This window comes from Agelaius phoeniceus, chromosome 29 (genome assembly GCF_051311805.1).
Source record: "Agelaius phoeniceus isolate bAgePho1 chromosome 29, bAgePho1.hap1, whole genome shotgun sequence".
Lineage (NCBI taxonomy): Eukaryota > Metazoa > Chordata > Aves > Passeriformes > Icteridae > Agelaius > Agelaius phoeniceus.
The window spans coordinates 1,949,176-1,971,880 of record NC_135293.1 but is presented as its reverse complement, the minus strand read 5'-3'; the positions used below and the strand labels follow the sequence as shown (position 1 = coordinate 1,971,880).

Here is a 22,705-nt window from a genome sequence, read left to right as displayed (position 1 = left end):
TTTGGAATTTATCTCAATAAACACACACAAGCCTGTGTTTGGGTTTGTTGTAATCTGACAAGGCTGATTATACAGAAATGCTGTTTGGACAATGGCACTGAAGTCAGGATATGGTAATTTTCTGCTGTGGTTGTATTTCTCAGGGGCTGTTGTACAGACTTTCACTTCTCCCACCATCATAGATGAGATCACAGATCCCACAATTCACTGGATAAATGATGCACTGTGATGACTTATCACAGTCCATTAGACAGAAGTGTTATCTTGATGTCTCTTTTGCTGACATAGTCTGGCTGAAGGTTCCTGTGTATCCCTGTATTGTGTACACAAGTAAAACATTCAGGTATAGAAAAGTAAATTATCTATATTAATTAGCAACTTGTACTAACTAATTTATACTAACCTAGCAGTTTGTATGAATTCTTCCAATACAGTTTATAACCTTTTATCTGTGCAACTTGGAAAGGTTTCTTGTTTCAGCCTTAGAGTTGTGAATATAAATGTCACTTGAAGTTCAATAACTGTCCAAGCACTTAATTTCTCCTGGGCTCTCTCCGAATTTCTTCAAGGGCTTGCTCAATTGTTAGAGGTGGGGATTTGTGATTCTTGATGTACTGCAAAAGAAAAAAAAAGTTAATAAGCTAATGTCTTCATTATGTAGATTATTATTTATTAAATAGTAGAAAGCAACTAATCTCCATGTCAAGATACCTGCACGTTTCACAAAAGTGACCCTTCTGTTGCAGCATCTGAATGAGCCCTGCTCATTTGAGGACAGCTAAATGCTACAGGAGAAACCTTAATCTTTAAAAACTATGGCCTCCAGCAGGACTTGAGTCCTTTTTTTTTTTCCTTTTAAACTTATTAATTATTCGTATGCAGAGAAACCAGGTTTGCTGTAAATACCACAAGCATTTGGAAAGGAATACACGCTCAGTCTCTGGTTTGTCACAAATACCTCTTTAGCCTCTTCCAGGGTATGGTAGTGGAACTTCTCATGCTCCAATGACTCCACCAGGGCTGTGTGAAGGTGGTGAACGTTCTGGACAAACTGCTGGGTCAGCATCAGGTGCTGCTTGCACATGGTGTGTAAGACAAGAACCGAGGGGCTGTACGTAGTCAGGGCTGTGAGAAAGGGACAGCAAAGGCTGAGCAAACCAAGCTGGGCTCAGGAGCAGAAAGTAGAGTGAAAAAGAAGAATAAATGTGGTTTTGGTACCTTCTACTGCATCCATGCTGATGGTGTGACTGGCAACTGGCACTGGGTCGATGTAGCTGGTTCCCACAGGTGGGCCGAGCGCCGGGTTTGCTGTGCACAGGGATAGCATCAGAATTACTGGTGGGGACAGGGGAAAGCTTTAGTGCTCCTGCTTGGTTCCTGTGCAGCTTCTTGGGACAGCAGCTGCCCTAAAGCCACAGCACAGGCTGACAGGCTGCACTCACCCTTTGGCCAGCAGCAGGTGAGGGGAGGCTCTGCTGTCTGCACTGCAGTGTCTGTGACGGTCACTCGGCGCCCCCGGCTGTGCTGCTCGGGGGGCACCAGCAGGGATGGCTCTGAACAGGGGTGAGCTCCAGGAGACCTGCAGCTCTCAGCATGGCCCTCTACAGACTCCCTGTCTGCTGCAGACAGAGACCTTTCAAAGTCTTCAGAATATTCTGAATTAAGGGTACTCTCGTTCTGGTTAGGATAATCCTGTTTGTGTGGAGGGAAATCTGAGGAAGCTTCACTTAAATGTTCAGAGATTTCAGCTTCAGAGACACATTTTTCAACTTCCTCTTCAGAAGAATCATTCACACCAGTTTTTGCACTGGTCATTTTTAGAGCAGCCTGGTCCTCTTCCACCAGCAATGTATTTTTTTTCACATATTTGTTTGATTCTTGAGTAAACTGAATGTCTTTTCCCTGTAAAAGTATTTATTTTAGAACCTCCACACACCACCAAAGGCAGACTGGGAATATGTGCTAGTGGGGAATTTCTACTTACTGTCTGCTTTAATTCTGCTGATTTACTGGTAGTATCTGGTGCCAAATCATCAAGGCTCATGATATTCAGTCCAAAGTCTGCAAACAAATGACACCTCCACATGAAAATTTGCATGAAAATTACAGTACACTTTCCTGTAAGTGACAAAAATGGGGGAAAAAGATCAGTACTACCTTCCTAGTTCAGTACTAAAAAGTAATAGCAATCAGTCACTGATTCTTTAACTTCATAGGAACTCCTAAAATTTCCTCCTTTGATCAGCTGACATTCCTGAAGTTCAAGAGATTTTTGTTGCCCCTCATTTCCAGCTGTTCTCGCTTTGACCCATTGGTACATTGTGCCACTGATAGAGGAAAACGACTTTAAATGTTCTCATTGTTTTGACATCATAATGTCGCCCAGGGCAGCATCATTAATATGAACCCATTAAGTCAAAAGCTAAAAAAAAATACAAACCTATTACACTAGATAAAAAATAAACAGATCAAGATAATTACTTTGATCATGCCTTGGTTTGTGTAAAATTTCACCAGTGAATCCTTTCAAAGTGACTATTTGCCCATGTTTATTTATAGAATTGATCAGGAGATTATCAGTACAATTGATACTGAGTCTACTGAGAAAATATTTTAGAAAACTTACATTTCAAACTGCTGCTGGATGGATCTTCTGCATCAGCTCCTTCAGAAAATAATTCATCTAATGACTTTATTTCACTTCTGTCACTTTCAAGGGATTCTTGGATGTGCTTGGTGTAGCCTGCTTGAGGCAGAGCTTGGTTTACAGTGCTGTCTTTCGTGGAAGATGACAGCAATTGAGATCTCGTGGTATGTCCTGACAGCTTTCTGCTGGTGGGTGAAGGTGCTGGTGAATTAACTCTACTAAATGCACTCTTCTCTGAGTCTTTGTTGTGAGAAGATGTTTTAGATAACTCTGCTGATGAAACTTCCTTACGAGGTGGAGGAGCCTTTCCTGATGGAACTGGAGCCTTACTCTTTTTGAAGAACACAAAAAAGAGATTTATGTGTTACTTCATTGGTATGTGTAGATTGCTAAAGGGAGAACAAATCATTGTGGGTAAAATAGAATAATTTTAAGATCTTATGATGTGAATCTGAACCCTATCATGAGCAAGACACAAATGCAAATTTAAAATCTAGTTGCTAGTTTTATCTAAATAAAAAGCAATCAACCAATTAAAACAATTATATGAAAGCATTAATAAAAATACATAATCCAGCAAAGTTTGTATTTACCTTTTTACCTTACTGAGCATCACTTACCAGAACCTTCTGATTCCTACTTCCACTGGAAAAGCCCAAAGAGCTCTCCATCAATTCTCTCATTTCCTCTTCATCACTATCCAGATCAAGCTGTTGTTTAACCATAACACTCCTTTTAGGGCTTTGCATGCTTTCCTCCTCCCCAGAACAGGCATCCCTGCGGGTCCCATTCCCACTGGTGCCACCATAATTCTTCCAGTACCTCCTGCCCCTGGCACCACCTTCATGCCCAGAGGCGGACGAGCTGCACTCCTCAGACAAAGGCTTCAGGCCCGAGTCAGCGTTCTGCAATTCCAGGTGCTTTTTTTGACCCATGATTTTGCTTTCTAGTTGTGCCACTTTATTCAGGACCGAGTTCAGCCGTGTGTGGGCGGCGCTGCCCGCAGTGCTCAGGGCCGCACGGCCGCTCCCTGCCCGCGCGGTGCTTCCCGGCCTCGGGCAGGGCTGCATCCCAGCAGCGTTTCCACCGCACGCCTTCAGGAACCTGCCGTGGAGGGACGGAGTTCTTCCAGCGCTCCCCAGCTCTGTGTCCACCAGCGTTAGGTCACCGCGGGTGCTGGTCCTGCGGGGTACATGGCTGTGGCCCTGCCAACAATCACAGAGTTACCGACCTTAGAAAGACCTGACAACATCGAGTCCAACTTGCGACTGATCCTGACCCCTACGTTGTTAACCAGACCAAAGCACTGAGTGCTGCCACATGCAGACTTTCCTTAAACATCTCCAGGGATGGTGACTCCACGGGCAGCCCCTTCCAACGTCCAACCACCCTTTCAGTGAAGAAATCTTTTCTGATGTCCAACCTAAACCACCCCTGTCACAGCTTAAGAATGTGCCCTCGTCCTGTCGCTGGAGCAAAGCTGGGCACTACCTGCCTGCACCCTCCTGTAGGGAGCTATAGGAAGGGGCTCGTACAGATCCCTCCCCACACAAGACGCGAACACCGGCCCGCGCTGAGGCTGCCCAGCTACAGACTGAGACAGGGCGCCGGTGCCTCACCTGCCCTCGGCCCGCGGGTGCCCGAGAGATCGCGGCCATCCGGGACGGGACAGGACGGACGGCATGGGGCGGAACAGGGTCCGAGAGAACACCGCCAGGTCCGCCAGCCCAGGCGGCCGAGGCTTCTCCGGGCCGGGCCAGGGCGGGCGGTGCGCGGCCGGCTCCTGGAGTCCGCGACTCCCCAATATCCCGCCCACTGATTGGCTCTGCGCGGCCACTCGGCGCCGCCAGCTAATCACAAGCAGGTTTACAGCCGCCGGTAGCGCGCCCCGACTACAAGCCCCAGCATGCATCGGGGTCAATACACGGGAATTTTTACAAACCCGCGATTCGCTAATTATTGGAGCGAGTTGGGAATGGATCCAGTTGTTCGGCAGGATTTGCGTTAAGACCCCTCACTGAAACAACATATTGTAGCTTATTACCTGCCCTTTGTACTTGTGTGTCATTTCCAGGGACTTGGTGAAACTTGTGCTCTGCGTGCCGCAGTGAAATTTGGCATAAGGTATCCAACATCATTATATACTTGTAATACAATTATATAGCTACTGAGCTTATGCCATGGATCATTTTTATTTTGCCTAATTTTTTGTTTTTCTGGGTTACTTTTCTAGTGCTTTCTAGTGATATCATTCTGCTGTAAGCCAGTTCCTAAGACTTGAGTTTAAGGTTCTTAAAAACTTTCCCTGGCTATCTCTAAAACCCTGGCTGACAGATATACACAGCTATATACTCCAATTATATACTTTGATTAAAATTCCAGATCAGACTTATGAAATAAAAATTGATAACAAAATGCATCTGGCAACCCACAAGATTATTTAGTTTGTTTACCACTGAGTAAAATTAATGATCAAAGAAGCCCACAGACTGGGATGACTGAATATGAATTTATGATCTAAATCAGACATGAGGTAAATTGCTCTCCTTATTCTGTATTAGTGGATTATTTAACTTCTCTTAAATATAGTTGAATTGTGCACTGGTTTTGCTTTCTTAATTTTCCTGTGTCTTTTAAAGGATTGGAATGAACCTGAACCCATGGTGGAACTAGTGCTGAGGACCTGAATTTTGGGATGAAGAATAACAATAATGCAGAATGGTATTATACTGTAGTCTAGATTCCTCTATACAGTTTATAAATAATTTCCTTCTCCTAGCTAGGGGAACACCTTGAGCCCCTTTCTTTGCCTGACTGTATTCCAAACATGCAGTTCATCCTAGGGGAAATGGAAACCAAATTGGATAGGTAATCCAAGGCCTCTTAAGAAAACAGACTTCCTGGGATATTTTTTTCTGTTTTCCTTCCAAAGTGAAGGAGGAACGCACAATTTTTTTACAGTTTCTCAATAACAGATGCTGAGGTTTATGCAAAAGATTTTGGAGATAGAACATGGGGAGAAATGAACATGAAATTCCCATGGATGTTTTCATTCTTTATTTCCCCATTTTAAAGATTTCTTGTCTAATCTGATTGAGAAACTTTTGGTGCATACAAATGAAATTAGAATCTCATGGTCCTGAAAAGGAAATGAATGTAAAATAGGCTGAGGAATAGCAGGAGGAAGGACTACGGAGGAAAAATACTTTGAGCAATAGCTTAAGAAAAAAATTAGAAAGCAAAGACGACTCAGGAAGGGACAGAGCAATGGGGGATGATATTTATAATATATATTATAGAGAGGAACCCTGTCTGTCAGTGTCTGCAGGGAAGGGTCAGAGCATGGACCAGGGAGCCCAGCAATGGGACAAGAAGCAGCAGGCAGAAACTGATGACAAGAAATTCCACCTGAATATGAGAAAAACTTTGCTGCGCAGTGACGGAGCACTGCAACAGACTGCAATCCCTCACCGGAGATATTCCAGAACTGTGTGGACACAATCCTGTGCCGTGTGCTCTGGGATGGCCCTGCTGGAGCAGGGACGTGGGACTCGCGGCCCACTGAGCTCCATTCAAACCTCGCTCGCTTTGGGGTTATGTGGCTGCCCAGGGAGCTGGGCAGGGTGGTGAAGTCCCTGTCCCTGCAGGTGTTTAAGGAGCGACAGTGGACAAGGCGGTGATCTGCCAAAGGCTGGGCTCAATGACCTGGGAAGTCTCTTCCGTTCTAAAGGATTGGGTGACTCCGTGGACCGCAGTAACCGCCGCCGAGGAGCGCCTGCCGGGCCCCGATAAAGCCGCGGCCGCTGGGTCTCGAGCACCTCCTCAGCCGCCGCCACCGCCTCCTCGGGCCCGCCCGGCCCGGCCCGGCCGCCGCCTCCCGCCCCTCGCTCCGCCCCGGCCGCGGCCCGACCCAGCGGGAGGAAGATGGCGGCGCTCATCCCCCTCAGCCAGCAGGTACCGGGGCTGCCGGGGACGCGCGGCCCTCCGCACCGGCGGCCGGGCGGGCGCGGGGAGCGGCAGCGGGGCTGCATCGTAGCCGGGTGCAGCCGGGCTGGAATTGGCGCTGGGTTACAGGCCCCGTGCCGGGAGGGGCTCGGCCCGCGGGGAATAAGGGTCGGGGCGCGGCGAGGAGCGGGACCCGGGCGGGGCAAGGGCGGCGAGCGGCCCCCGCCGTGCCCCAGGACCGCGGCGGGCGCTGCTGGGGGGGCCGCAAGCTGCGCCGCCGCCCTCCCCTCATGGAGGCCCCGGAGCTGCGTCCCTGGGGAGGGGCTGAGGGTCTCCTGGCGCTTCCCCACGCCGAGCCGCCGGGATTACCGTGGGCCAGGGGTTTGGAGGGGACACGGCTGGTGCTCCGCACGTCAGCCCGTTTTCCTGTTCGTACCGGGCGGTGATGCCGCCTGGAACTGCTGAGCTGTTGTGACGGGGTGCCGTGACCGTGTGGGGCGTTCGGGAGGTGCGTGGGGAGCGGGGACACCGGCAAGGGGCTGAGCCATGAGCGGGACGTGCTCGCCTGTCAGGAGGAGGAGAAGCTCCTGCAGGGCAGGGGACGGGGCGCGTGTCCTGAGCCCTGGGAGAGGCTGTTTCCAGCTCTGCTTGAATGCTTAGGATCCCTTGGTTGATTTCTGTTGTTACAAGTTTTTTTTTTTAATTTGATTTCTCACCCAAATAGTTCAAGCCTAAGCAGTGTGATCGCTGTTTATTATTTTCCATAGCCATGTCAAGAGAGTGTACTTATTTGCTTTAAAGCAAAAGAAAAGCAACACCACCCCGCTACCTTCAACGTCTTGAAACCAAAACTATTTTCTATACTGTGCCTAGGCCAGTCAGGCATTCTGAATGACTCCTATTAGTAGTTCAGATTATTTAAATAGATCGATTTCCTTTTAATAATGATCTTTGGGTTGTGATACTCTAAAAATGTATCGCTCAGTGGAGTTATGTGGTGCTTGGGTAACATAACTTCCTGCGTGTCTTACTAAGAACATGCACTGCTGTTAGCTTCTGATTAACATTGGTTTGATTAAGTGAACATATTCAGAAACATCTGAAAACATCCATGTGCGCACAAACTGTTATCAGAAAATTTCAAGTGGTTAATGTGGTGCAAAATATGTAAGTCAGATAAACTCTGGATGTGAAAGGGTTTGTAGTTGTGAAATTCTATAATACATTGGTAAAAATCAAATAATTATCAAATGCTTACTCTGGAAATCCAGTTTCTCTAGTTTAAATTCTCATTGGTCTTTGAGTCTGGCATCAATGGTATTCCTTTTGATAGAAAATGTTATGTTTAGGGGGACTAAGACCACATTCTGTAAACATATCAGTTATTTTTATATAGTATTTTCCAACTAATTCAGTGGAAGCATTGTAGTTCTAAAACTTGTTTTTGTAAATTGAACTGTCAAGAGTAATCTAGCTGTAAACAGAATTTCCTTTAAGGTAATAAACTTCCTCTTCTAAGAGCCTCAGTTTTGTGATTACTAAGGACATGTGTGTTAATTAAATGCCAGAAATAGAATTAGACAGAGTAGGACAGGGTATGTGTGTTGTAACATGGAGGCACGTCCACTCAGAAAGCTGTAAAATAAAACTATTGATACCAACAGATTAAGAGCTGCAAAGAGTAGGGGTAATTCAAGCAGCTTAAAATATTTTAATTAATATTAATTAAATTTAATCATTTATCATTATCATAATAATACTTCATTTCAAATAATTAATGTGATCCAGAGATCCTCGTGACCCGGAGATGACTTCAGGAAAGAGAATTAATTGTGATGTTTTGGGGAGTATAGAGCAGGCATAGGAACCACGGGGTGGATAAACTCTTGGTAAAACTGAACCTCTCTAACAGGTTCAAAATTTTTGTCCCTGCCAGCGTTGACAGTCCTGGGTTGGTCCTTCATGAGCAGATGTCACCAAATTACAGAATCCTCTTGGATGATGGTGATGTCATCACACGTAGTGGTGGGTAGATAGAGAGCTGTGCTATTTTTATCACTTGAACCCGTTTTGTCCGGTCTGCTTCATCACAGAGATGCAGTCATTTAGGTAAATTGGTCAGAAAGACTGAACCTTTGTAAAATTCTGCAAGTAGAGGATTGATCTTGAGGTGCTTTTCAGCAGTGCTTGGGTGAATAATTTGCTGTGGAAGAAATTTCACAGCATTGAAGCACATCAGCCTGGCTTCCTGCCACCTCTGCCAGGTAAGTCAGCTCCATGCCACGGCTGACAATATCAGTTGGGGGTGCCAGGAGTGTCTGCTGATGGCATGAGATCACTCAGTCCTGCTGCTGGAGCAGTTTGCTCTGAATCTTGGTCTGAGTGCAGTCTCTGCATGCTCTAGGTCACTCACTGCATCAGTTAGAGGAGCTTGTGGTTGGTGCTTGACTCTCTTGTCTGAGCTTTCTGACAAACAAGAGGTGCACAGTTTGGTGAGAGTTGGCTGAAAACGTGGTTTTATTCAGAGTGGAACAGGCTATTTCCTACTTCCACCTTTTCTCTGAATGATGTGTTTCCTGCTTGGACAGGAACACAATGCTTATAGTGCTGCTTGTTTACATGCCAGCACAAAGAACAGTCCCATTTATGAGTTATGTTTGCAGCATCCTTCTGAAATCCTGTCTGCCATCAGGGAGAGCGAGAGCTTCCAGAGGGTGCTGAGGCTGGAAAGTGCAGCAGCTTATTTTGTTGATGGATATAAGTGAAGTATGTTTAAGATGCTTAGGAAACTGTTCTGAAAATGCAGGATTTTTCTATCCAAATAGAGCTGTAATCTTTAGAGAGTCAGTGTTTGCTTGTGCTCTGCTCAGTTGTTATGGATAGCTCCTTAAATGAAGATTTAGCATGTTTATTGTAAACTCACAAGAAGGTTCTCTTGGTGTAAAATCAAATTTTCAAGTTCTTCATTGGTCTTTTCTTTCATCATGTTCCTGCCTTCCTTCCTCTCAGAGTAAGCAGAACATGTGGAAATCCATGAGGAGAACAAGGAGGAAGGTGACATTTGGGAGGGGACATAGCAGTGATGGGACTTAGTGTGCAATGCTCCTTTTCAGGTGTCTGGCTGCTGTCCTGGAGGTGGGGAGTGGTTATCCCAAGCAGGATTTGTGCCATCTCTGTGTTTTGCTCATTGACATCTTTATTGAATTGTTTTGGTGCTTTCTTTTCAAGGCCTCTCAGTGCTCTAAGGACTGACCTGGTTTTGACCAGATTGGTTTTGCTCTTGGCATTGAGGCTGGGTAGAACAGTGGGGAGGGATGACTTGCCCAGGGTTAGAAATCCCATGGCAACTCTAGGAGATGTGTGAGAAAATAGGATTTTGGGGCTTTTTCTGCATCTTTTGGCATTCCAGCTGCCATTTGCTTGGAATGTCAGCAAGAAGAGCTGGGATCTGCTTGTTTAGGACCCTGAAAAGGCTGGGCTTTCCTAGGGTCTGTAGCTTTTGTGTAATGCAGTGGTTACACCAAGTTGAAATCCTCCAAAAGTGTTGTCAGGGAATTGTGAGAGTTGTTAATTTGCCATTCATTTTATATATATATATATATACACACACACACATATATATATATATATATATATACACACACACATATATATACACACACATATATATATATACATACACAATATACATACACATATATATATACACACATATATATACATATATACACATATATATACACACACATATATATACATATATACACATATATATACACATATATATACACACACATATATATTTATACACACATATATATACATATACACATATATTTGGGTTGGGGTTTTTTTGTTTGTTTGGTTTGGGTCTTTTTTTTTTGTTTTGTTTTGTTTGTTTTTTCCTTTTTTTTTTGTTTGGTTTGGGGTTTTTTTGTTGTTGTTTTTTTCTCTTTTTTTGTTTGCTTTGGTTTTTTGTTTACTCCGTTTCAGTTTAAGATCCTAGTCTTGAAAATGTGTTAACACAGGCCCTGTGTGTGTGTGTAATTGTCTGTTGAAAGCATTCTCCAAGGATGTGTTTGGTGCAGTTGGTAGTCAGGTGAGCGTTGTGGTGAAAGCTGGACCTTTGTTATGAGTCCTTCTCATCTGAGATCTGAAATACTTCAGCAAATAATTCAAAGCTGTTCTTCAAAACCTTATCCCTTTGTAGTGTCACTAAGTAGAAGTGTGAGGAGAGGCAGGAATCCTGATGATGAGAAGTTCTGAGAGATGACAGTGCTCTGTGCTCTTGGTGGATCACTGTTATCCACACTTGAAATTCAAGTGTCCAGTTTGTAACACAGCACATTAACACACTATTATAGGTTCTTAATAGCAGTAATACACAAAGTGCTGTATGCTTCTTTTCCTATCAGTTCTGATTGTTGTTTATTCTGTTTTCTTACTTGTGTTTCAGTTTTCTACTGGGAATCCAATATATGAAACATATTACAAACAGGTATGTTCTTAAAAACAAGTTAAAACAAAGTGCAGTTTCTTCTTCCCCAACATTTCCTTCTCTTTCTTTTCCCCATTGCAGTGCTAAAACTGTGTGAATTCTCAGTGCTGATGCAGTTCCTGTAACTCCTTTTGACCTAGAGGCGAGATTGCATTTCTTAAATCTGCTTTCACAACAGCCATGTTTCAATTAAATGTTAATTTTTCTCCTTCAGGTAGATCCAACGTACACAGGGAGAGTTGGGGCAAGTGAAGCTGCTCTGTTTCTTAAAAAATCTGGTCTCTCTGATATCATCCTTGGAAAAGTAAGTTGAAGGAATTGGATAATGCAGTACTTGTCTTTACACTTCTTTTAAGTGAAAGGAAAAATTTAAAAATAAAATTTGGTTTTTGTGTAACATTTTTGTTGTTAACTCGACAATTCAGTAACATTGTTTGTCATTCCTTGAAAGCTGCACGAACACTTTAAGAAGACATAGAGTAGGAACTGTTGAGCTCAAGTTTTCTTTGAAATTCACAGCAGCTTTTATTTTCTATCTCCACAGATATGGGATTTGGCTGACCCAGAGGGTAAAGGATACTTAGATAAACAGGTAATTGAAATGTTCATGTAGATTTCCTGTATTACCTTTCCCAGATTAGCCTTGTTTTGATCAAGCCCTGGTACCATCAGTAGTTACCTTCATCTTTTTCAGGGTTGTTTTTGTTTACAAAATGAGTTTTTTCCCCAGCACTGCTCATATCCAAGTGTATTACTCAGGGAGGCTGCAGGAGAAGTTTGATTCTAATTTTCTGGATCTCTTTTGTTTTGTAAATAGTTGGTGTGTGTATGTGTAGGTACACAGTCATTGAGTCACAAATGAAAACTATGATTTGATTTTAGAAAATTTTTGTGCATGAAAAAATTTAGCTTTTTTTACTAAAAATGGCTTGGAGTACAAAATAGCAAGTTACAAACGAACTCTTTCAAAACACTACTAATTTTTAAGAAAAACTGTTGTATTTAATTAGGAGAGAGTTTTTATGAACAACTAACTTCCAGTTTTCCCCTCTTTGCTTCCTGTCACTATAAAACTTTTCTGGACTCATCCTTAAAAGCAAAGGGGTTGCTGCCATTATGGGGTTGTACACGTGGGGTTTTTTTTTACTGAGTTGCACATACCCAGTGTTGGTATAAATGGCAAGGGGATTATTTATTTTTTGTGATTGCAGCTGGTTTTTAATTGCCAGCCCAATTGCTTGCAGGGTTTCTACGTCGCCTTGCGCCTCGTCGCGTGCGCACAGAACGGCCACGACGTCAACCTGAGCAGTCTGAATTTGACTCTGCCCCCTCCTAAATTTGTGAGTAGTGTCCTCTTCAATGCAGGTTTGTGTTGTATGAGAATTCAGTTGGAACATTGCAATGATTTTGTGTTTTATAAATGTCATGGTTCAGGCTGCTGTCAAACGCTTCCTTAGGGCACAGCAGCCAGGGCTGCCACAGTCCTGTCATGCTGAGTGACAAGAAACCAGCCCCTTCCTGGCCTGCAAGAGTCAGACAGGGTGAGTTTAAGTCTGGTCAGCTTGGTCAGGAAGCTGATGTGGCTAAACTCTTAATTCATGATAAAAAAAGGAAACAAAAAAAGATTATTTTGGGGCTGAGTAGTAGGAATGAGTAGTAAAAGGCATTGCTGCAGCCTTGCCCTGCACTGGCTGCTGCAGAACCTCCTTGGCTTGTGTTGGTTCTGTCTTTGGACACTGAATGCATCTACTGGATGTCCTTACCCAAGTACTGGAATGCTATAAATGAGTGTGACTTCTGTTTAGGTACATGTGCAGCCTGTTTTCCTCAGTTTTCCTCAGTGTAGTTAAGCTTCATGTCTATAACCATCTCAAACTCAGTGCAATTAATAAGTACTAGAGACAGAAGTATGTATATTTATCTATTTATATAAATGTATATATATATATATAAATAAACCATTTTCTCATTTTTAGCATGACACTAGCAGTCCTTTACTGATCACACCACCCTCAACAGAGACTCACTGGGCTGTTAGGGTAAGTGTAAAAGAAAACACATTCCATCCATTTTTTAGAAGTAAATGTTTTTCTTGTGTGTAATTTTCTCAGTGAGAGAGTTTTAGATCAAATGTATTTCCCATTTCAGAAGTCCTCCCTTTCTGTGCACAGCAGAGCACACCAAGGTGTAGTTTTAGATATGCAATAAGTATTAAACAACCCTTTGACAACCTCTGGTGGGATGTTTTTAAGAAAATGAATTTTAATCTTCTGCCTGGATTTCTTCCAGAATCCTACAATTAGGCACTTTGTTTGTATAAAGGAACCCCACTGGGAACAGTGAAGTGTTTCACCACATCCAGTCTGAGCTGTTAATTTAAAGCTTGAGTTCCTAGTTTCTAATTGCTATTCAATGATACAAGCTATATCTATAATTTGGAAAAAATAATTTTTGATGTATGTGTGGGGATATTTATATTTAGGTAATTTTCAACTCCAAACATTTCCAAAAGCTAGAAATTTAATAAAAAAACTTATAGTTATATGTACTTTAAAGTGGGAGGAATAAGTTTTAGTTCTATAGAGTTTATCAAAGTTACTTTAAAACAGAAGCACCCCTTGTCTGCTACATGGTAAAATCTCCCAGCTGCCATAACTTTTAAATTTAGGAGCCTAATTTCAAAGCTTTCTCTATGGGTTTACATTTAAATACAATACAGTGGCACTTGCAAGAAAGCTTGGAAATTTAAGATGAGTACATTACTGACCAGTCTTAATTTCTTGCAAGATCTCATTTTCATTACTCACACAGACACACTTTTTTACTTATTCAGACTATTTCTTACCAACTAGGTGGAAGAAAAAGCAAAGTTTGATGGTATTTTTGAAAGCCTTTTGCCAGTAAATGGTTTACTTTCAGGAGACAAAGTAAAACCAGTACTGATGAATTCAAAGCTACCTCTTGATATCCTTGGAAGGGTAAGTAAGTTGTTTAGATGTAGCTTGTCTCTATTTAGCTTCTCATAATTGCAATGTTAAAAATGTAATTTATCAACAGAGATCAGGTTTTGGCTGAGATTTTGCATCATGTGCATGCTATAAAGCAAGAACATTAAGACTCTGAAGTCTTCCACTTAGAAATAAGAGTAAGAGTAGTAATTTCAACCCTAGAGTAGATTGGCTTCATTGTGTCTCTCTTCATTTACAAGTGGAAATTTGATTTTGGTTGTTTAAAAACAAGAAAAAGCTTTCCTGAATCATAATAGCTGTTAGGACATTAGATTCTGCTGTTTTGTCATTTTTACAAATAGGAGTTATTAGATATACCATGAAATCCATCCTCTGTTTGTACAGGAAAATCCCTTAAAACATCCTCCTTTATTCATAGTGCAAATTGCCAGGTTGGTTTTTCTTTCCTCTTGATATTTTTGAGCACATTCTGTGTCAGAGTTCTATCTGCATTACATACTTTTATCTCTTCAGGAAGAAGAGCCTCTTGCTCTGTATTATCTACAAAATCTAAGTATGATTTGTTTTAATTCTGTACTTGAGTATTGAGAAGTCTCGAAAGGCTTCGGATTTTATCTTGTTATTGTCACAATAGAAATTCAGGAAACTTTGGCCTCTTCCAGAAAAATTTGTGGACAAGATAAGGCACTGAGGAAATGGAGAAAGGTCCAATCAAGGAGCTTAAATGTGTCAAGGGTCCAGTGATAAAGCAGAGTTCTCACAACTGAGCCTCAAGTCTTGGCTTTTTGTGGACTCCACTGTCCCCAGGTCATATTGATGATGGAACAGGGCTGTGCTGGAGTTCACAAAGTTTTGTGTATCTCTAAATCTTCTGCAAGTTTCATTGGCTGTGCCTCACCTATTAATGAACTAAATTAAGCATTGATAAATGCTTAAATTCTCTCCAACAGGAAATTCAGGGGGGCAGAGGGAGTTGCACATGGTTTTAGTTTTTAGTAGAAAACCCTGATCATCTAGGAATGGAATAGGAATTAGAAATATATTGAATTTTCCGTTGAATTTTCTTGCTAGGAATTGGAATGATCTGCTAGCCCACACCCTCTGGGCAGTGCTGAAAGCCACCTCTGAGTGCTTTTACTCAGTTTGATGATTCTGTAGTTGCATCATAGAATGATGAAAAACCTGCCTGAGTTGCAGCCAGAATTTGTTAGAGCCAGTGTTGATTCATGTGGCCAGAAAACTCTAATCCAGTCTGTTTCATCAGAGAATTTTTAGATAGGTGGTGTAACTAATATGATCTTCACCAAAATCTGTGAGGAGTCTTTAGGGGGCATGTTAATACAATGAATACATAAAGTGTAACTTGGTCTGCAAATCATTTTTTAATCTTAATTGCTGTAGGTCTGGGATCTCAGTGATATTGATAAAGATGGGCACCTGGACAAGGATGAATTTGCTGTGGTAGGTTGCTTTAAATTCCCAATTCACTGTCTAATCTGTCAAAACAAATAGCTCATTTCTTTCTCAAGAGCTTTGCAGCTTTCTGTGCTACAGCCAACTGTTCTAATCTAAATTGTTCACATGGAGCTATTTCATGACCTTCCTCAAGTCCACCTGCTGACTCTTGCCTGTGTCAAGATTAAACTTGTTGGAATTACATTCAAAACTAATGGCTCTGGTTTACATTTCTAGTCTTACTGTCTTTGTTTTACTAATACATAAATGACTGACACAGCAAGATCTTGTTGCTTTTTCTAATAATTGTGAATGTTATCTGACCTTTTTGCCTTTGCAGGCAATGCATTTGGTTTATAGAGCTCTTGAGAAAGAGTCAGTTCCTTCACAATTGCCCCCTTCTCTCATACCACCTTCTAAAAGAAAGAAGCCATCAGTGTTTCCTGGTGCAGTCCCTGTTCTGCCTGCAAGTCCTCCCCCCAAAGACAGCCTCCGTTCCACCCCATCCCATGGCAGTGGCACCAGCCTGAACAGCATAGGGAGCTTGTCTCCCAAGCACAGCATCAAACCAGCACAGGTACACATCTTTCTTTCTTTCTTATTCTTCTAGATTTGTGGATTTGTAAGCTGTAGGAAAAAAGAAATACATTTTTTGATTTCTGCCTCGTGTGTGTTTGGGTGATTTGGGTGGAGAGGGTGAAATGAGAATGGTAAAGCTTGGAAGAACATTGGTGACCACAAGGTAGAAAATCTTAGGGGGAATTTTCACTTTATGTAGAAAGTGGAACCGTAGAAAGGTTTTGTTTGTGTATCTGCTTTAATACCAAAGAAATCATTAATCTGCTTCTAAATCTCCTGCTATTAGTGTGAGGACTTTATATGCCTAATTGGGTCTGTATTTCCAAAGAATTAATGCTTTTCAACTGATGAATAGCTGTTTATCAGTGTTTTTATTCAGATAAAAAGTGTGAAGTTAAAACATGCAATGAAAACACTTGTTTACTAGTCAGACTGGAGTATGCAAGATGTTCAGCACACCCAGCTCTGGATAATGTCATTTATACTTAGTGTGTTCATAGAAACCATTTCTGTTCTTTTGAAATGCCAACCTTTGTTTTGCAGCCAGCTGTTAATTGGGTGGTACCAGTGTCTGAAAAAGTTCGATATGATGAAATTTTCCTAAAAACAGACACAGACATGGATGGGTTTGTGAGTGGCCAAGAAGTAAAGGACATTTTTATGCATTCAGGTCTATCTCAGAATCTCCTAGCACATATATGGTAAGAATTCTGTGCTAGCTGTGCTTCTGTAGCTTGCTGATCTAGGAACTCAGATTCAGAATGTGATTCTAACATTAAAATAAACAAAAAAACCCCAACTTCTTTTACTTGTCCACATACTGTAATATGTGGACTATATGGAAAATTAAGGGAGAAATAAATACTCCCTTTGCTTCTCTGGGAGGGGGGCAATAGGTCAGTCTGTGAATTGTGATTGTCTTTTGAAGTTCTAGTGCTCTAAACATTTTCTCAGACTAACACTTCTCTGTTCAGTTAAATATGTGTAATAAAATACTGCTCTGTTTATGGAAATCTGACTAGAATAAGTTAAGCTCTGATGAGGATGAACCAAAAAGAAATTACATGTATATATGTATTTCAGACCTTTTAGTAGAGCAGAAATAAGATTTTCTTGTTTGTAAGGTTGATCTGTTTTTCATCAGGTCTTTGGCAGACACGAGACAGATGGGAAAGCTCAGCAAAGACCAGTTTGCACTCGCCATGTATCTCATTCAGCAGAAGGTCAGCAAAGGGATTGATCCTCCACAAGTGTTAACTCCAGATATGATCCCTCCCTCAGACAGGAACACACCCATCCAGGTAAGTCAGCAATTTGTTGTAGATACACTCAACTTATGTGCTTTAAAAGTAATGGGCTTTGAGTATGAATTTTGTGGGTTTTTTTTTTTAGTATTATGATAAAGAATTGCCAATATTTTTTCTTATCTCCTCTTACAAAATTCTTTTAACATTTGAAAATATAGCTAGTTTTTTAACAACCAAGGCAGTAAGTAAAGAAAAATGCAGTAAAATTTTCCATAACCCAAGGAGTAATAATGCTGGAAAAAATGTAGCATAAAGGATAATCCTTTGTCATACAGAAGATTGAGTCAGGGAACTTGTAACAGCAAATATTAAAAGCTGGTTGAGCAGCATGTCCCTGACTGTGATCACACCAGATTACTCCCATGGAAATATAAAAGTTTTTAATGGCTAAATGAGGAGTGATGAGTTCCTGGTTTCTGGGATTCAACCTTTGTAGCAGTCCACAGTCCTGTATCCAGCACTGCTAATACCCCTTTACTTGAGCATCTGATCCTTTGCTGACCCTGCTTTGTTCCTTTCTTTGATAACATGCCAGTGCACTTCTGCAACTGAACTGAGGAAATAACTTCTGTCATGTCCCTGCATTCACCTTTTCTATAAATGATACTGTGTTTTTCTTTACTTTTATTTGCCTTCCCTAACCAGAAACCTTTGGAACTCTAAATATATTTTAGTTATTGCTATTGCTATGGTCCTCCTAAGGTTTTTCCTATATCCTTTTCCTATAGACTCTGTCAGGTTACTTGACCCCTGTAGGAACTGAGATCTCAGCACTAACAGAAATGCGGCGTGTGAGTAACTGCAGTGTCCAAAGGAATGCACATTTCTAATGTTTGCTTTTTGTAACTTCTAACAAGTTTTCATTTCTATACCTTTGCCTGTCTTTGCTCTTGAGTTCTGTGCCACTTGCTCTTGGTGTGGTGATAATGTCACAGCAATGTGGAATGCCCAGCCCTGGCTGCCAGCCTGGTGATGTTCCTTCAATAACTGGAGATTTATTGATCTGGCAGAAGTTCTGGGACAGGCAGCTCAGTGCTGTTGAAATTACTCCTGGGCTGGTTCTCTGCAGCTGTGACCAGTGAATGCATCTTGCTGGTCTTGGCTTGCTGGTTGGGTTCTTGTTTGTTTTTTAATGTTTAATAAAGCCAAGCTTTCTGTGGTTATCACAGAAGTCTCAAAGTCAGTGGAGCAGGCAAACTCTGCTTTCTTCTTTGTGAAATGCTATATAAAAATTGTAGGTCTCCTGGTTTGTCAGTGCTGCAGTTTTTGCTCAGTTGTGGTGAGCTGTTTATCCTTTTTATAATAACAACAACAACCAGTTTGGTACATAATGCTGACATCCTTTCTTAACTTATCTAGAAGGCAGGGGATGCCCTCTGTATCTTCCCTGATCTCTGCTTGAATGAATGCAGAAACAACTCACAGGAAATGTGGTATAATTGCAGAAATTGCCATTAATTTGTGACAGGGCTCTAGAAGACTGGACTTACAATCTGATTTCATTAAGTCCATGTAAACCTTACTATTGACTAGAGCAGAACTAAGTTTTAGGTTTGGAATTTTAATTCTACCAATTCTGCAATTTCCTTGTTGGCCTTGTGCCTGTCCTTTCATTGCTGTGTGTTCAACTGTCCTGTCTGTTAAACAGGCCTATCAACAATTCTCCTACCTCATGAGCAGAATTGTGGGGCATGTTCCTTGCTTGTTACAGAATAATTTGATGTCTCTTATGGAATTTTGCAAATGCAAATAATGAGGATTTTGTATCCCGCCTTTGTTAAAGGAAAAGCTTCTGTTACTACTTGACATTTTAATAGATTGTTTCATTCTTAACAGGACAGTGCAAGTTCTGTTGGATCAGGAGAATTTACAGGGGTGAAGGAGCTGGATGATATCAGCCAAGAGATTGCACAGCTGCAGAGGTAATAGTTGTGGACTGTTAGCAATGTCTTGGTGTACAGCACCTAAGTCAGTCTGTAGTACTTAGTTTATTTTCTCTTAGTCATTTTGTCATTATTTGTTGCTTTAATTGGTGATGGATTTCCTAGTGGTACCCTGCAGATCTATCAGGTGACTTCAGAAGATTGATGATGGGCACAGAAGGCATTTCTCAAAGAATAATTGATACTTATGCACCTTTTCTCCTTTAAAGAATACATGAGAGTACAGGCTGGCATTTTTGTCTGCATGGTGTTTCCAGAATAATATTTAATTGATTTTTCCATGTGTGTTGTGTTATTTAACTAATCACAAATACATGTTCTTCTTTATCTGACAGAGAAAAATACTCTCTGGAGCAGGACATTAGGGAAAAGGAAGAATCAATCAGACAGAAAACCAATGAAGTTCAGGTAAAAACTGTTTATCATCAGTGGATTTCATATTAATCTAAGTCATATGTAGCAATTTAGCATTTTTTCTGTCGTTCTATCATTCTTTCTTTCTTGGGATTTTCCTCTGCCTGGCAGAAAAAGATTCATTTTTCTGTTCTCCATCAGAAGTGTTTTCATCTGCTGCTGGCCAATATAAGCATAGTATATGTGAGCAGTTTAATGTCTTTTTTGTTAGTGTTTAACTAACATGTCATTTAGGAAATCAATGTTTGGAGAGTTTGGTTTTGATAATCAGGGTCACTCAATGCAGTGTGCTCTGTGTCACAGTCCCTTTTCCTTCTTGTGAGCAGTGATTTATTTCCTGATGTCTCACACAAGTTCCTGCAGATACAAACAGGCCAATGCAGGGTGTAGCCAAGATGATATAGAAAATATTCTGAATTTTGTTAAGTTCTTTCTCTGTGGCTGATGCTTCAGCTAAATATGAGTTACAAGTTGTGGAATTTTCTTCAGGAGCTGCAAAATGATTTAGATAGGGAAACAAGTAACTTGCAAGAGCTGGAGGCTCAAAAACAAGATGCCCAAGACCGCCTGGATGAGATGGACCAGCAGAAAGCCAAACTGAAAGATATGCTGAATGATGTGAGGCAGAAATGCCAGGAAGAAACACAGGTGGTAAGTGGATGTTCATTTTGGACCAGGTCAAGAGTAAAATATCTTCTCTTGAGGGAAATTCTGTTTATTTAATAAAGAAACTTTTTTTTTTACCATAAATAGCAATTTTTACACAAATACAGAGGTCCAAGAAAGGATTTTGCCATCTTTAATACCTTCCTTAAAGGTCATAAGAGAAAGGTTGAACCTGATGATGTCCAGGGGTCCCTTTCCATAGGAATTGTTGTTCTGAGAATATAGGAAACATTTATTCAGCCAAATCAGTAGTCCTAACCCATGAGACAGTCCATGGCAGTGGTGCTGGTTTTGGTCACCCTGAACGTCATCAGGATTGAGTTTTCAGGTGGATGCAATTGCCAGTGAAAAGAGGATTTTACCTTAAGGTAGAAACTTCCTGTGTAAAGAAGTCACAGAAGAAAAGTCTATAAGGAAGGTTATAAACAACTCTGTAATTGTAACTCTTCAAATCAACATTAAACTGCTTGATAAATGTTTGAATGGGGCCAGGTTCTGAAGGTGAACATCTGGGAAACAGCCTTTAATTACCTTTATAAGTAGTGGGGTATTTCTCTGATTTAAAATAGTATTTCTAGGTTTTATTGAATGTGCTTTTATCAAGGATTTTGTGCAACAGCAGAAGCAGCATGCATTTCTTCATATTAGGTTCTAAAGATTTTCCTTAGTAGTTGATAGGTTGCTGTACCACTTTCTGTTACTTATTGTAAATTCACCATTTAATAAGTCCCATTTATTCCAAATTTCACTCTGATTTTTCTACTGTGTTCTTTCAGATTTCATCACTAAAAATGCAGATTCAGTCTCAGGAATCAGATTTAAAATTACAGGAAGATGACCTTAACAGAGCAAAAGCAGAACTGAATCGCCTGCAGCAAGAAGAGACTCAGCTGGAGCAGAGCATCCAGGCTGGAAAAGTGCAGCTTGAAACAATAATCAAATCTTTAAAATCAACCCAGGAAGAAATAAACCAGGTATTCCCTGTACTTTATACCATTTTTTGCTTCTTGAAACGAGTTGAAAAATTATTTTTTCAGAGGAGGAAAAAATCCTGGTTCATGAAATGAACCTTTTTGACTGGTGTTTGGTGGGGAAATTCCTGGTTTGAGTTAGGAAGCATTCAATTCTCTTGGGGATAAATGCAGCTGTCAGGCACCAGTGTTTGAGGAGACTGTAAGAATGCCAGTGTTTTTAAGTGTGTAACATGCTAAAACATTTCTCCCTCTCAGGCAAGAAGTAAACTCTCTCAGCTGCAAGAGAGCCACCAGGAAATGAATAAGAGCATTGAAGAATACAATGAAGCTCTCAATGGGATTCATGGTGGGAGTCTGACAAATTTAGCAGACATGAGTGAAGGCCTTGGGCAGACAGAAAGAAGCAGTTATGGAGCTGTGGTAAAACCCCACTGTTATTTAGTATATTTGACACTAATTAAGCTTCTGACTTGCACCTTACCTGAAGAATTGTTTAGCTGGTATTTGGCACGTGGTCTTGTGGATTTGTAACCTGTCACATGTTCAGTCTCAGGACAGAGGTGGGGCTTTATTTCCAGTTTAGTGTTGCATTTTTTAGTCTCCAGTTTATCAAGGTGAAACCTTCTTTTGCTGTAGATTTTCCTTTCTCATGTATTTCCTTCTTATTTCCAAAGGAAGCTTTACAGATTTCTGCTTTACATTGAGCTGTATTTATTACACATCTCATATTCCCTTTCTGAAAGGATGGTTCTCTTTTGCTTAAATAATTCCAGCATCATCTTTCTCATTTATTATGTTTTTACTTAATCAGCATTTTTTTTTTCCCAAATCATAAAATCTTTCAAGTTCTTAAACATTTTTCAAATCAATTTCTTTTGGGTATGTAATGTTGATTTGGGTATTAAATATTCCTCTAAAACACAAGAATTTTCTTTTAGTTTTTAAGCTTTTTTGTCTTAAATATGACAAGAAAGAAGTTGCATACTTGCTTGATTCTGCTTGCACATCCATGTGGCCCTTCCTCATTATAGAAACATGTTTAACTGTTGTAAGCACAGCATTTGCTGTGGGTTTAGTATGAAGTTGAATCTATAATGTGTTAGTAAATATTTACCAGCCATTGCTGCCTTTATGCAGTACTTTACACTTGCTCTGTAAAAACAAACTGCTCAAAAGAAGAACAGTGTAGATAAAAACAGTACATTGAGAAACATGTACTAAAGGTCTTAAAACTCCTTAATGCTTCATTTCTGTGCTTGCATGGCTTGCATAAATATATTTAATTTCCAGTGAAAACTTCCAGATGTT

The 22,705-nt window shown here is 41.1% G+C and overlaps 2 protein-coding genes across 6 annotated transcripts in view; one reads left to right on the top strand and one right to left on the bottom strand.

The window, feature by feature from the left end:
* Window positions 1-32: 32 nt before the first annotated feature.
* Window positions 33-4,346, bottom strand: C29H19orf44 (chromosome 29 C19orf44 homolog). Its single transcript, XM_054649995.2, is given in 9 exon segments — window positions 33-614; window positions 959-1,125; window positions 1,219-1,308; window positions 1,443-1,902; window positions 1,985-2,061; window positions 2,627-2,978; window positions 3,268-3,852; window positions 4,267-4,322; window positions 4,325-4,346. Coding segments are annotated over 9 exon segments (1,875 nt in total). The 5' UTR covers window positions 4,332-4,346; the 3' UTR covers window positions 33-533.
* A 2,137-nt stretch (window positions 4,347-6,483) lies between these two features.
* Window positions 6,484-22,705, top strand: part of EPS15L1 (epidermal growth factor receptor pathway substrate 15 like 1) — a 46,772-nt gene continuing 30,550 nt past the window's right edge. For 3 of the 5 annotated variants that reach the window (XM_054649899.2, XM_054649904.2, XM_077191484.1), the window contains exons 1-17: window positions 6,484-6,601; window positions 11,049-11,090; window positions 11,305-11,394; window positions 11,635-11,682; window positions 12,335-12,430; window positions 13,067-13,129; window positions 13,943-14,068; window positions 15,461-15,520; window positions 15,855-16,091; window positions 16,637-16,794; window positions 17,238-17,394; window positions 18,129-18,191; window positions 19,237-19,322; window positions 19,679-19,751; window positions 20,247-20,408; window positions 21,200-21,397; window positions 21,653-21,817. In XM_054649899.2, the coding sequence (XP_054505874.1) occupies window positions 6,572-6,601; window positions 11,049-11,090; window positions 11,305-11,394; window positions 11,635-11,682; window positions 12,335-12,430; window positions 13,067-13,129; window positions 13,943-14,068; window positions 15,461-15,520; window positions 15,855-16,091; window positions 16,637-16,794; window positions 17,238-17,394; window positions 18,129-18,191; window positions 19,237-19,322; window positions 19,679-19,751; window positions 20,247-20,408; window positions 21,200-21,397; window positions 21,653-21,817 (1,854 nt within the window). In that variant the 5' untranslated portion in view covers window positions 6,484-6,571. Of the gene's footprint in view, window positions 6,602-11,048; window positions 11,091-11,304; window positions 11,395-11,634; window positions 11,683-12,334; window positions 12,431-13,066; window positions 13,130-13,942; window positions 14,069-15,460; window positions 15,521-15,854; window positions 16,092-16,636; window positions 16,795-17,237; window positions 17,395-18,128; window positions 18,192-19,236; window positions 19,323-19,678; window positions 19,752-20,246; window positions 20,409-21,199; window positions 21,398-21,652; window positions 21,818-22,705 lie in introns of those variants that run through there. The other 2 variants (XM_054649902.2, XM_054649907.2) reach the window with 2 other exon arrangements.